General features: G+C 40.6%; 1 protein-coding gene across 2 annotated transcripts in view; it reads left to right on the top strand.

Annotated features, from left to right (window-relative positions):
- LUZP2 (leucine zipper protein 2) overlaps positions 1-12,957 on the top strand; it is a 1,110,632-nt gene that overhangs the window by 853,511 nt on the left and 244,164 nt on the right. For both annotated transcript variants that reach the window (XM_069738799.1, XM_069738800.1), the window contains exons 8-9: positions 3,581-3,655; positions 8,461-8,601. In XM_069738799.1, coding sequence (XP_069594900.1) covers positions 3,581-3,655; positions 8,461-8,601 — 216 coding nt within the window. The remainder of the gene's footprint in view (positions 1-3,580; positions 3,656-8,460; positions 8,602-12,957) is intronic.

A 12,957-nucleotide genomic window follows, 5' to 3' on the forward strand; every position in this document is an offset into this window, starting at 1 on the left:
GTATATAGAGGATCTGTACATTGCGGAACTCAGGGGACATTATTAGACGTTAAGCGGGCACTAAAGAAGCATTATTATTATAGGGGCACTCTGAGTACTATGACCGTCAGATGTGCACAGAGGGCATTATTGCTCTCAATGGGCAAAATGTGGACACTGTTTTCCAGAGCACTTGTCCAAGGCATTAATATTTTCTAGGCAGCAGTTTTAACATCTAGAGGGGATAAAGGAGGCATTATTACTATGTAAGGGGCACAGTGGTGGGCATTATTATGTGGTGCAGTAATAACAGCTGTTACAGTAGCATACAGTAGGTAATAGGGACACATACTGCAGCAGCGGCTCAGCATTGGGGTATCAACAGGATGAGGAGGTTGTGCAGATTGGGAATAGATGCGGATGATGCTGGAAATGTGAGAAGCCAAATGTATCTTGTAATCTCCGTAGACAAGATGTGACTAGAAGAAGTTGTCATGTCAGTCTGGGTCTGATGGAAAAAACAGGAAAAGTGAAAGACTCCATAAGAAATAGCATCAGCTGTAAGCGACCATCTAGAACTGTGCTGTAATCTCTCATACAGTGGGGCAAAAAAGTATTTAGTCAGTCAGCAATAGTGCAAGTTCCACCACTTAAAAAGATGAGAGGCGTCTGTAATTTACATCATAGGTAGACCTCAACTATGGGAGACAAACTGAGAAAAAAAAATCCAGAAAATCACATTGTCTGTTTTTTTATCATTTTTTTTGCATATTATGGTGGAAAATAAGTATTTGGTCAGAAACAAACAATCAAGATTTCTGGCTCTCACAGACCTGTAACTTCTTCTTTAAGAGTCTCCTCTTTCCTCCACTCATTACCTGTAGTAATGGCACCTGTTTAAACTTGTTATCAGTATAAAAAGACACCTGTGCACACCCTCAAACAGTCTGACTCCAAACTCCACTATGGTGAAGACCAAAGAGCTGTCAAAGGACTCCAGAAAAAAAAATTGTAGCCCTGCACCAGGCTGGGAAGACTGAATCTGCAATAGCCAACCAGCTTGGAGTGAAGAAATCAACAGTGGGAGCAATAATTAGAAAATGGAAGACATACAAGACCACTGATAATCTCCCTCGATCTGGGGCTCCACGCAAAATCCCACCCCATGGGGTCAGAATGATCACAAGAACGGTGAGCAAAAATCCCAGAACCACGCGGGGGGACCTAGTGAATGAACTGCAGAGAGCTGGGACCAATGTAAGAAGGCCTACCATAAGTAACACACTATGCCACCATGGACTCAGATCCTGCAGTGCCAGACGTGTCCCACTGCTTAAGCCAGTACATGTCCGGGCCCGTCTGAAGTTTGCTAGAGAGCATTTGGATGATCCAGAGGAGTTTTGGGAGAATGTCCTATGGTCTGATGAAACCAAACTGGAACAGTTTGGTAGAAACACAACTTGTAGTGTTTGGAGGAAAAAGAATATTGAGTTGCATCCATCAAACACCATACCTACTGTAAAGCATGGTGGTGGAAACATCATGCTTTGGGGCTGTTTCTCTGCAAAGGGGCCAGGACGACTGATCCGGGTACATGAAAGAATGAATGGGGCCATGTATCGTGAGATTTTGAGTGCAAACCTCCTTCCATCAGCAAGGGCATTGAAGATGAAACGTGGCTGGGTCTTTCAACATGACAATGATCCAAAGCACACCGCCAGGGCAACGAAGGAGTGGCTTCATAAGAAGCATTTCAAGGTCCTGGAGTGGCCTAGCCAGTCTCCAGATCTCAACCCTATAGAAAACCTTTGGAGGGAGTTGAAAGTCCGTGTTGCCAAGCGAAAAGACAAAAACATCACTGCTCTAGAGGAGATCTGCATGGAGGAATGGGCCAACATACCAACAACAGTGTGTGGCAACCTTGTGAAGACTTACAGAAAACGTTTGACCTCTGTCATTGCCAACAAAGGATATATTACAAAGTATTGAGATGAAATTTTGTTTCTGACCAAATACTTATTTTCCACCATAATATGCAAATAAAATGTTAAAAAAACAGACAATGTGATTTTCTGGATTTTTTTTCTCAGTTTGTCTCCCATAGTTGAGGTCTACCTATGATGTAAATTACAGACGCCTCTCATCTTTTTAAGTGTTGGAACTTGCACTATTGCTGACTGACTAAATACTTTTTTGCCCCACTGTATGTTCTGCAGGACTAGTACCTACCACTTTATGACCCCCATATCATGGTAATATAGATCTTGGTCTTTGTAGACAATATTTTCCAGTAACAACATGGTCATCTCCTGAGGTTCCCCTACACTCATCATTAGGCTGCACCACTGTACTTGTAATCACGATTAGCAGTTAGGGGCCCACTGAGATGTTTCGACACCCCCTTAGCGTAACCCTGTCTATTGTCATTGTCTGACCTTCTAAAGTTTGTGTTACTTTTTCAAGACAATAATTGTGACTCATGTTACTTGTTCTTGTGTCCAACTGATTTTGATTCAATACATTTATATATTTCTTCAACTCACTCCACCAACCACCATGAAAACCATGTTCCACTACAGTGAAGGCCAGATCTGTGTACAGGGGTGATGGGTTGAAAACCAGGATGCTCCTTCATCTGGCTAAGATTAGTGGCTTGGGCAAACTCTGTGTTGGATCAATCCAAGGATTCCTTACATCTATAGTTAGAGGCTACCAAAAACAGACTTCAATCTGTTACTTCCTTAAGAGACGGTCCCGTAAACTCTTGTTCCAAAAACTACTTTGGTCAAAAATGCAATGAAAATTCCTAGTAAGTTCAAAAGGTTTATTGATTGACTTTACAAAAAGACCCACATGGATGCCAAAATTCTACTACATATACCATAGACGAGGTAATTTTCAAGTAAATTTATTGCAGGGAGGCAATCAGATTTTATTTCTTACCCCTTATACCCATTGGTTTCAATGTGACAGCTATTGACTATAAATCTATCTCATACTACGAGTTATTAAAAGTCATCAATATCTATTGGCGCCTTATATACTACAGTGCAGAGGAACCTTGTGCAGAAAAAGCAAATTTACTTTGCAAAATATATTACGGCCATATATTTTCCAAGAAATTTATAAGCCAACGCTGCCTGTAAACAATATGTATTTTTCATGTGCTTGTCACAGTTTCAAGCAGTTTGGCAACCGGGCATCAGTTGTTAACAGAATATAAATATAATGACAGATAAATATACAAAGTAATAAAACATGTATTGTATTCATACATTCCTGACAATTCAGGATTGCTGTATTACCATAAAGCAGGTGTGTTCCTGGAAGATGATGTGTGTATTCTTTTGAAACGCTAAGCCCTAAGATGTTTACTTATGAGAGTACAAATCATTTTAATAGACTTTCCTAGAGAAAGAGGGAGCCATGATTCTAAGCTACCATCTGCGAGTTCATAATTAGTTAATTAAATAGCACATTATAAATAGCCATACATGTTTATGAGTTACACAGCCAGTAGCATTACAGCTCAATGAATGGTTGATTCGGTTTGTGTCTCCTGATGGTATAGCTGAGGTTTTTCTCTAATTCTCATTAACAGGCACAACAACTAACAGATTTGGAGCAGAAGTTAACAGTGGCGAAGAGAGAAATGGAAATAGCATCACTGGATAATGTAAGAGCTTGTTATCATGCAGTAGACCAATGAATATTTACAGCATGCACTCATAAACCAATATTTCTTGCTACTTATTTAGGACGTTCATTTCTTGGCTACAGTCATAAATGGATATAACAAGTCTCCAGTTTGGGAGAAACATCTTATACATCTATATATTATAATACATCTATGCATTAAAATGGCTGGCCATTGATTTTAGTGGGTGCAGCTTAGTACTTAAGGTAATTCTCTCTGTGGTGGTGCTGAAGGGAAGTTAAACACTTGCCTGGTTCCCCCTACCAGAAGGTCCCAAAGTCATACTCCGTAATTAGCTGATTTTCTGAGGACTCTTTTAACAAAAATAAATGGTCTATAGGACAGCACTTAATAAACAAAATTTCCTGCATATTCAATTTTTTAAATCTCCCAAAATTTGAATAGTATAGTGTGACATTAATCACAACTCACGGAAAAGCTGTGAGGCTGAGTAGTCAAATGTTCCAGAGTCAAATATCAAGAGACCACTTTGTAAACTAAAGCGGAAAGAAAACGGCGAAGTCGGGTCATAGTCCGAGGTCAGAGTACCAGAAAGATAGCTGATCAGAGCAAAGGGGCTAGGAAAATGGATGGTCAGAGTGAATTCCAAGGTCAGGCAGCAGTAGAGCAACAAACAGAGCATCGAAATAGGAGGCAAACCACTGAGCAGATATTATGTCTGGCAGAGGTCTGGGACTGACAGCTCAGCTAAGTAGCAGGGTAAACACTTTTAACAGGGACTACCTGAAGGAAGCACAGCAACTTCCTGTTTTAGATTGACCAGCTGAGTTGTCGATCAAAATGCTGACAGCTTAGCATGCCCCACCATTAGATTGGATGACTGAGCTCTCAGTCACTGCGTCCAAGACACGCTGAGCAGAGTAACCATGACAGGTAGATTTGTTCATTTCATGTATTGAAGGAGGCAGTATAATGGAGATTCAATTTACATCAAATAAATTAGGTGCAAGTCTTATCTACTGGGAAGTGGTTAGCAAAATAATAACCTTTTCTACTCACCACTCCTTACTTCCCACCATTGTCTGCTGCTCCAGGCTCAGTCTACCAATCTGCTCCTGTTTGGATTTATTTTCCTTTTAGGTTGTCCGATGCATGCCGCCACTATTTTGGCATACTTGGATACATGTGCTGTGATGCACATTGCAGGTGGCATCCATCAAATGAGCTGAAGGGAGAATAAAGCTAAGGTTTAGCACTGATAATGCTAATTACACTCAGCTTAAACTTTGTCAGAGTGTGAGCTGAGTGTCATCTTACTGTTATCAAATTATCGTACTTGAGAGAATAGCGGCACATACGTGGAGAAGACATAGAACTTAATTTCTCCATCTTCTCCTTGGTCTCTGTCTGCATAAGCTGGACTGTACTCCGATGACATCCGAGTGCAGTCTGGTGTTTTACACGCACCCATAGACTTGAATTAGTCACCATGATCCGATTATCAGACACATTCACAGCACGCTGATTTTATTTTCTCATGCTGAATCAACATGCAGTCCTGCACTGCCCCAGAGTATAACATTGAGCCCAGTGCTATCCAATAACACATTGCATAGCACTTGGCTGCATTATACACTAGTGTGGGCGAGCCCTAAAGATGAGTGGATCAGAGTGCTGATTAGAGAGCAGTGGCAGCAAGACATGTATGGGGGGATTCAGGATTGGTGAGTATTAGACTTCCCATAATTTTCAGACTATAAGACACACCAGACCATAAGATGCACCTAGGTTTTAGAGGAGGAAATTAGAAAAAAAATGGAAGCAAACAATTTTAATATCCCCTATCCTGGTATGCATAGCCCCCTCATCCCTACCCTGGTATGCATGGCACTGTCCTTCCTGTCCTGGTATGCATGGCCCCCTCATCTCCATCCTGGTGTGCATGGCCTCCTCATCCTTATCCTGGTATGCATGGCCCCTTTCATCCCCATTCTAGTATGCATTGCCCCATCATTATCCTGGTATGATTGGCCCCCATCCCCATGCTGGTAAGATTGGCCCCATCCCCATCCTGGTATATATGGTCCCATCAGAACCATTACACTTACCTTCCTGTGCTCCCTCGCAGCATCTTGTTTTGATTCCAGCAGCTGCTTTATGCTTCTAAGCAGCACATGGCAGGGACGTCATGCGCTGCTTACAAGCCGAGGACAGTGTGTGGAATACTTCCTGCTCTGCACGTCGGAACTATGTGCCTGGAGGGCAGTGAGCATTCATTGCTCTTTAGGAGTGTGCACAGTGTCAGCCACAGCCGCCGAGCTTTCACGTGTGCCGCTACGAAAGGGAATGAATATTCACTGCTTTCCATGCCTATTGGAGTGGAGAGTAGTGAATATTCATTGCCTTAAGTAGCGGGTACACGTGAAAGCCCGGTGGCTGAGGGAAGCCAGCCCTGACACTGTGCTCGCTACTAATAGAGCAATGAATACTCACTGCCCTCCACGCACAAAGTCCCAGTGTGGAGAGCAGTGAGTATTCCGGCAGATATCCTACAGCTTGTAAGCAGCGCATGACGTCCCTACTATGTGCTGCTTACAAACATAAAGCAGGTGCTGGCATCATAACAAGACGCTGCAAGGGAGCAAAGGAAGGCAATTATATTTTTTTTTATTTTTTTTGATGGGGCCTTACATACCTGGATTGGGATGGGGACAATCATACCAGGATAAGGATTGGGCCATGCATACCAGGATGCTGTTATAGAGAAATGAATATTCACTGCATTCCTTGTCTATTGGCATGGAATGCATTGAATAGTCATTTATCTTTGGCTGCGGGTACAGGAGTTAGCCACAGCAGCTGGCTCCTGCCTCCTGTGACCCACTGCTCCGCCACTGTGGCACCCTCACCTCCCCACCACATCAGATACATCCAGACTATAACACGCACCTCCCATTTTCCTCCACATTTTTGGAGGAAAAAGCGCATCTTATGGTCCAAAAAATATGGTAGTTGTTTTTTTATCCCTCTCTAGTACTTCAAATCTATCAATGTGCTTGCTGGCTGTTATTTTGCTATGTTCGTGACAGTCCTTTGTCCTAAAATTTTTATTAGTTAGAATCTGGATTTTTGGAAAAACTTGTATCGGATTCCCTTCATTTAAAATGATTTGGTCATATTTTCCAGCACGTCACAAAATTTTCTTTAAGATGTATTTATTAAGTGAGAATTATCAATTTTGTTATATTCTTATGAGTTTACTCTAATTTTCTTTTTAAAAAAATATTTGCCGCTTAATGGCTGGAACACATTGACATCAATGGGCAGAATTTCAAATTGGTTTTATTTTTGACTCCTAGCAATGTGATTCTGTAGATACTTCCATAGTTTGTGACGTTAGAATTAAAAATTAGAATTTGGTGCATATCACTTCATCTAAAAAAAAAAGTATTCATGAATAGATCTGTTAAAACATTAAAGGGAATTTTACCCCCAAAATTATTTATATAGCATCTCTAGCAAAATCAAGTCCATCCATACATTTATCTAGAGAGTCTATCTGCCTGTTACCAATAATTCTGCTTTGAATTGACATGCAAATGAGGAAAAAGTTCTTTAGATGCCTGGAAACTCTTTCAAAGCCTTTGTTACACCAAATGTATTCATCACCCAGCGGTGTTTTTTGCTTGAGACAGCTCCAGTGCTTGGGTCACACCAGCATAGATGCAGTCAAGCAGGGGAATACAGAGCAGGGTGGTGAATAGAGCCGGAGTGACAGAGGTTCAAAAAGTTTTTCCATGTGCCCAAGACTTTTCAGCCTGTTTGCTTATCCATTCAAGAGCAGATTTCTCTCTACTAAAGAAACAGGCTGTTTAATTAGGGGTATGGCTGGAATTGGCCATTCTTTGGCCAAATGCCACCCAAGGGCTATCATATCAAGAGACACATACTTTTAACGTATCTGTTTTTTTACTAGATGACTTAGATGAACGTCATCTGTCAAGCATCTTTCACCCATAGGTTCCCATATTAAAAAAAACTTGTTTTTTTTCATATATGCTTTTTACTGATTGGAGTATGATTGTGTTAATATTATGATATGATAATAAAAAGGTAAGGTTTGATTATAGAATTGAACCAATCTCTCAAAATTCAAATTTACTGACATAGCATATTTTTAACCAAAAATTTGATTTGCAATGAATAAATTTGGATGGATTTTAGCACTGAATGGGGGTGACAGAAAGAGGGGAGAGAAAAATCCTGTCTCACTATGATCTGTTTACTCCGATTGAATCTGACGGTCATATATACTATCACTCGTCTATGCTCCACTGGGAAACGCTGATCTCAGATGACCCAGTGGTGTACAAGGTATGAAAACATGATTTATAAACTGGAATGTGATGTCATACCTGCAGTGCATTATGGGAAAGCTCGCTTGCATGCACAAACAGACATTGGTCCTCCCACTGATGATTTACCGGTGTGGAAAATGTTGCCGGTCAACTTTCAAAGCGTTCATAGTTAGGTAGAACAACGAATTTCAGTAAATTTGACTTCAACTTGATTCTCAGTGGAGTGATCACCCATCTTTAATGGATATATTTTTATTTGTTTCCTTCTTGAAGGTTATCATTTTTTCATAACATTGTACGTAATTCTGTACAGGAATATTAGGCCTCCTGAATAAGTGAATGTGGATTAAAAATGTAAGAAATTTCACAGTGTTCACATATATTATCCTCAAATATGGGGCTCAATATTTGAGGATTGGAAATTCTAAAGTAACAGCAACTGACCTAAAGATTTTGTTTCTCCAGGAATCTCAACTAAAAGCCTTGAAAGAAACAGTACAGCTTTGTCTGTCTTCAGTTCTACACAATCAACCACCTGCTGTGAGCATCATCTCATCAAAGCCAAGCGAGAGGCCATCTCCGTCTGTTGAGACGGTTATCACAGAGGTACACATGATACATTTCTAAGATACATTTCTAAGAGTCTTAAAAATATATAGGACCTATTACCAAATAGTCTTAACTTAGCACTTATCAGTTCTTACATTGAGTGGACCTCGTATTTCATGATTTGGAAGATATGAACTCTGCACATTAAGTGCGCATGACCTAGAAACAACCAAAATGTCAATATATAATGTAATGATAATGTCTGTAAAGCAGTGTGGAGCATGATGGTGCTATAAAAGTAAAATACATAATAAATAACTGAAATTGTAGAGACCGGCATCCCCAACCTGTGGATCGAGATGTGTGGCTCACGGCTGTCAGCCAGACTGGTGAATTAGCGCCTGGTCTAGTGAGTAGCTCTGCACAGAGGAGCAGATCTGGATTTGTATATACTTGCCGGTGGGGGGGGGAATAGGTAGAGAAATAAATTCAGTAAGCTGGAGATAGGATAATACAGTTAGAGGGGAGCTTGAAGTTAGATGCGATAGGGTGGAGAGTGTGCTTGAAACGAGAATACTGAATGGGAAACCTTGGATGTAATTATTCTGCCAATATGGGTCAAGGCCTCAGTGTGCTTTCTGTGGTGAAGCTTTTTCTGTCATTATACTAGTATTGGTGGGATTTGAGTGTAACTACTGTGGCGGGACAGGCCTGGAGGTGGCTCACGACCATCTCTTAGGCCCCTTTCACACATCAGTTTTTTTCCATCAGTTGCAATCAATCGAATTTTTAAAAAAACAAATCCGGCAACTGATGCCACCGAATCCATTTTTTTGTATCGTAGACTTGTATTAGCGACGGATTGCAATGGATGGCCTCATGTTTCATCTGTCATTCTGCGAATCCGTCGAAAATTGTTTGTGTGGCAGCCGGAGACGACGAACAAAATAACGTTTTTTGTGTACTTCGCAAAATCGGACAACGACGGATCAGTTTTCGTCCGTCATTTGCTCGAATGGAAGCCTATGGGCTATGGATCCGTCAAATGACGGAATCCGGCGTCGGATTCCGCTTTTTTTAACTGAGCATGCTCCGATTTATTTAGGATCCAATTAGCCAGATCCGCTAGTAGGATCCATCGAAAAAACAAATCCTTTGCATCAGTTTTTCACATTCTTGGACGGATCCGTCGATCTGTCGAGCCAACGGATTGTGACTGATGACAAAAAACTGATGCGTGAAAGGGGCCTTAGAGTTGATATTGACTTTCAAGGTGAGAAAGGTTGAGGACTACTGATATAGACAATTGGGCCTAGATGTTACACATCCTACTAAGTTATTCTGAATTAAAAGAGGGGCAACCATCATTTAGGATATACTAGAAAGACAAATTGGAAAGTGTAGTCAGGTATCTGTGAAGGATTGTTCAATCTATGCAGTCCAATAATATGAAAACAGTGAACACTATGCAATACTTCATTATTCTTGCAGAGGCACTGAAAGAAAACTTAGAATTCAAATAATAAATACTTTCACTGGCCTCTGCATAATCATGGTGAGTCAGTAGATTTTTATTCCTTATAAACAAGAAGTTTTCAAAATTCAATTAAACGGGTGGTCTGAAGGGAAAGTAATTTTCATTCTAAATCCCTATCTAAGTGCCCCAGCTGAACTATTTTCTAATAGACTTGAATTAAATATTTAAAATCTAAAAGAGAAAAAAATGAGCAAATTATACATGTTTTATGGCCAATGTGAACATGTGCTTATGAGCTGAATGTGTGCCGCCAACCTTAGTGAAGCTCAATTTTTTTGTTTTTTCTTTGACTTAAATATTCCCTATCCTTCCCTCACTACACTATCTAGCTACTTTTCTTTTTTTCCTACTTCCTTTTTTGATGGCATTTCAGTTGAGAATCTCAATGCATGCTGGGATACTCCATAAAAGCGTCACCAGGGGCAGAAGCTACGGTCACTGCCGCAGCCCCAGCTTCCACCCTGAAATGAAGCGTCATCAGGGGGGGCAGAGGCTGCGGTCACTGTTGCAGCATCTGCTCCCTCGCTGAAATTTGGCATCATTAGTGCAGTTCATTTCAGGGCCTAGGCTAGTTAGTCCATGAACACTGTGCACTGTGTGATTTGCACAAAGACAGCACGTGCTTTGTTGTTTGCTTAGATCAGCAGTAACGAGTCAGCACCAGAGATTTGACCAAATACCTGGGGTGCAAAGTACAGCGCTGCCCCTACAAAGCACATCACTGGTCTTTGCATGCCAGGTATTCTCACTACTACTGACCTAGGCCAGAATCAGAGAGTGCACTGTCATTGTGCACATTGCACAAAGACAGAGCAGAGACTAGTTCAGCCCTTGAAATGAGCTGATGACACTTCATGTCAGTGTCAGTGACCACTGCCTTTGCCTCCCAATGACGCTTTGTTTGAGTATCCCAATAAGCACTAGGATATGAAGCGTCATCACACAGGAGGTTGGAAAAAATATAAAAGCTGCTAGATAGTGTAGTTAGGGAAGGATAGAGAATTTTTAATGCAAGTATATTAGAAAATAATTTAGATTATGGCGTTAACTAGACAAGGATGTATAATAAAAATTACATTGACCTTCGGACCACCCCTTTAAGTAAATGCAATACTATAATGGCAGATATTAGTCCTAACTGACTTCACTCTTCTTTGATAACAAAAAGAGAAAAGTTAGGGTGTAGACAGTATCATAATTGCTCCTACACAAGTTTGAATCTTCTCATAGTATAGCCATGCGCACATTTCCAATTTTAGCTTTAGGATGTAGCATTGCAATCCTCAGCTCTCCTGACCGAAGTGTAACAGCTGCATAGAAATAGATGTTGTCACGCTGAGGTGAGAAGATCCGACGGCCAGTCCGAGGATTCTGCTGTAAACCTCGCGAGAGTAGTACTGAAGTCTGACTGCACCCTCGTACTTCAGGCTACACAAGGTTTATGTGCAGATTATAGCTTATCATTGGTGAATTGCTTTTGTGGGACATCCAATGACATGCTTATTTTCATGGAATCATTCTAACTTCTATCTTGAAAGGATAGCCTAAAGCAGGGGTGTCAAACTGCATTCCTCGAGGGCTGCAAACAGGTCATGTTTTCAGGATTTCCTTGCATTGCACAGGTGATAATTTAATCACCTGCAGAGAATGATTCCAGCACCTTGTGCAATGCTAAGGAAATCTTGAAAACACGCATGGTTTGCGGCCCTCGAGGAATGCAGTTTGACACCCCTGATCTAATGTGGACAAACACTATAACTTTTGGTTACAATTACAGTATTCACATTTCATATGAGAAACATCATTAAAATACATTAAATACTAGTACCAGCGGAATTGGGACGTAAATGTAGCCACCCTGAAGATCTCAATAGCAAGCAGATCCAACTGAATCAATCACCAGGAACTGATGTCTTTTTGCTAAGCAATGTTCTTAAAGGCATATTATCAAGTTTGGAAGTTAAATCATGTCCATTAGAAAAGGGAACAATTCCATCATTACTGGGTCTTACCCCTGGGTCCTCCATTGACAAACGAAGCAGGGTTTCTGCATTTAGTTTTATGGGAATGACTGAAGACCGGCTGAGTGCAGTATTTAGTTATCTCGAGTGGTCCCATTAAGAATGAATGGAGTGGTAATACACATGATAGACCACTGCTCAATTAATACCAGTCTCGGTATCTGTGGGGTTCCACGTGGTCGGACCCCTCAGTGTCAGGTAGTTATTCCCTACCCGATAGACAGATAGATAGAGAGATAGATAGATGGGATCTTATTTTTTAAAATATTAATTGCTGTTTTTCAATTTAATTAGAAGGTACCTTAAATGAACTAGGAAAGAAGTTACTCATTTCTTGCAGGCTCACAAATACATTTTATACCGCAGGTTATTCATTTATTCATCTGCATGGTTTTTTTTTACATATTGGCAGACAAAGTCTCAGTGGAAGAATGCTTATGAATTCTGTCCCCTTTGATAAGCAACAACTAAACCTTAAGGGACCAAAACTGACACGTTGCACATACATATTGCACCTTCAAAGCATTACTGACAAGGCCTGAAAAATGTATCTTTATGTGGATTGCTTCATAAAAATGGATTTTCACTTTCAGACCCTCACTGTTTTAGGGCTATAGGTAAAGACAAACTAAACATAAATACAATAGGTTTATAATTAGTTGATATGTTTTGGTTTGAAAATCATTTTAAAGGGAGTCTGATTCCACATTTGACCTATTTAAACTATTACTATGGGCATACAGGTAATGGATTCCTGAGGAGAACGAGACCTGTATGTCTCATATCAGTTGCCCTGTTGTGAATAAATCATCTTTTATCACTTATTAGACTTCTTTCAGGCTTTGTGGAGGAAGG

This window comes from Ranitomeya imitator, chromosome 9 (genome assembly GCF_032444005.1).
Source record: "Ranitomeya imitator isolate aRanImi1 chromosome 9, aRanImi1.pri, whole genome shotgun sequence".
NCBI lineage: Eukaryota > Metazoa > Chordata > Amphibia > Anura > Dendrobatidae > Ranitomeya > Ranitomeya imitator.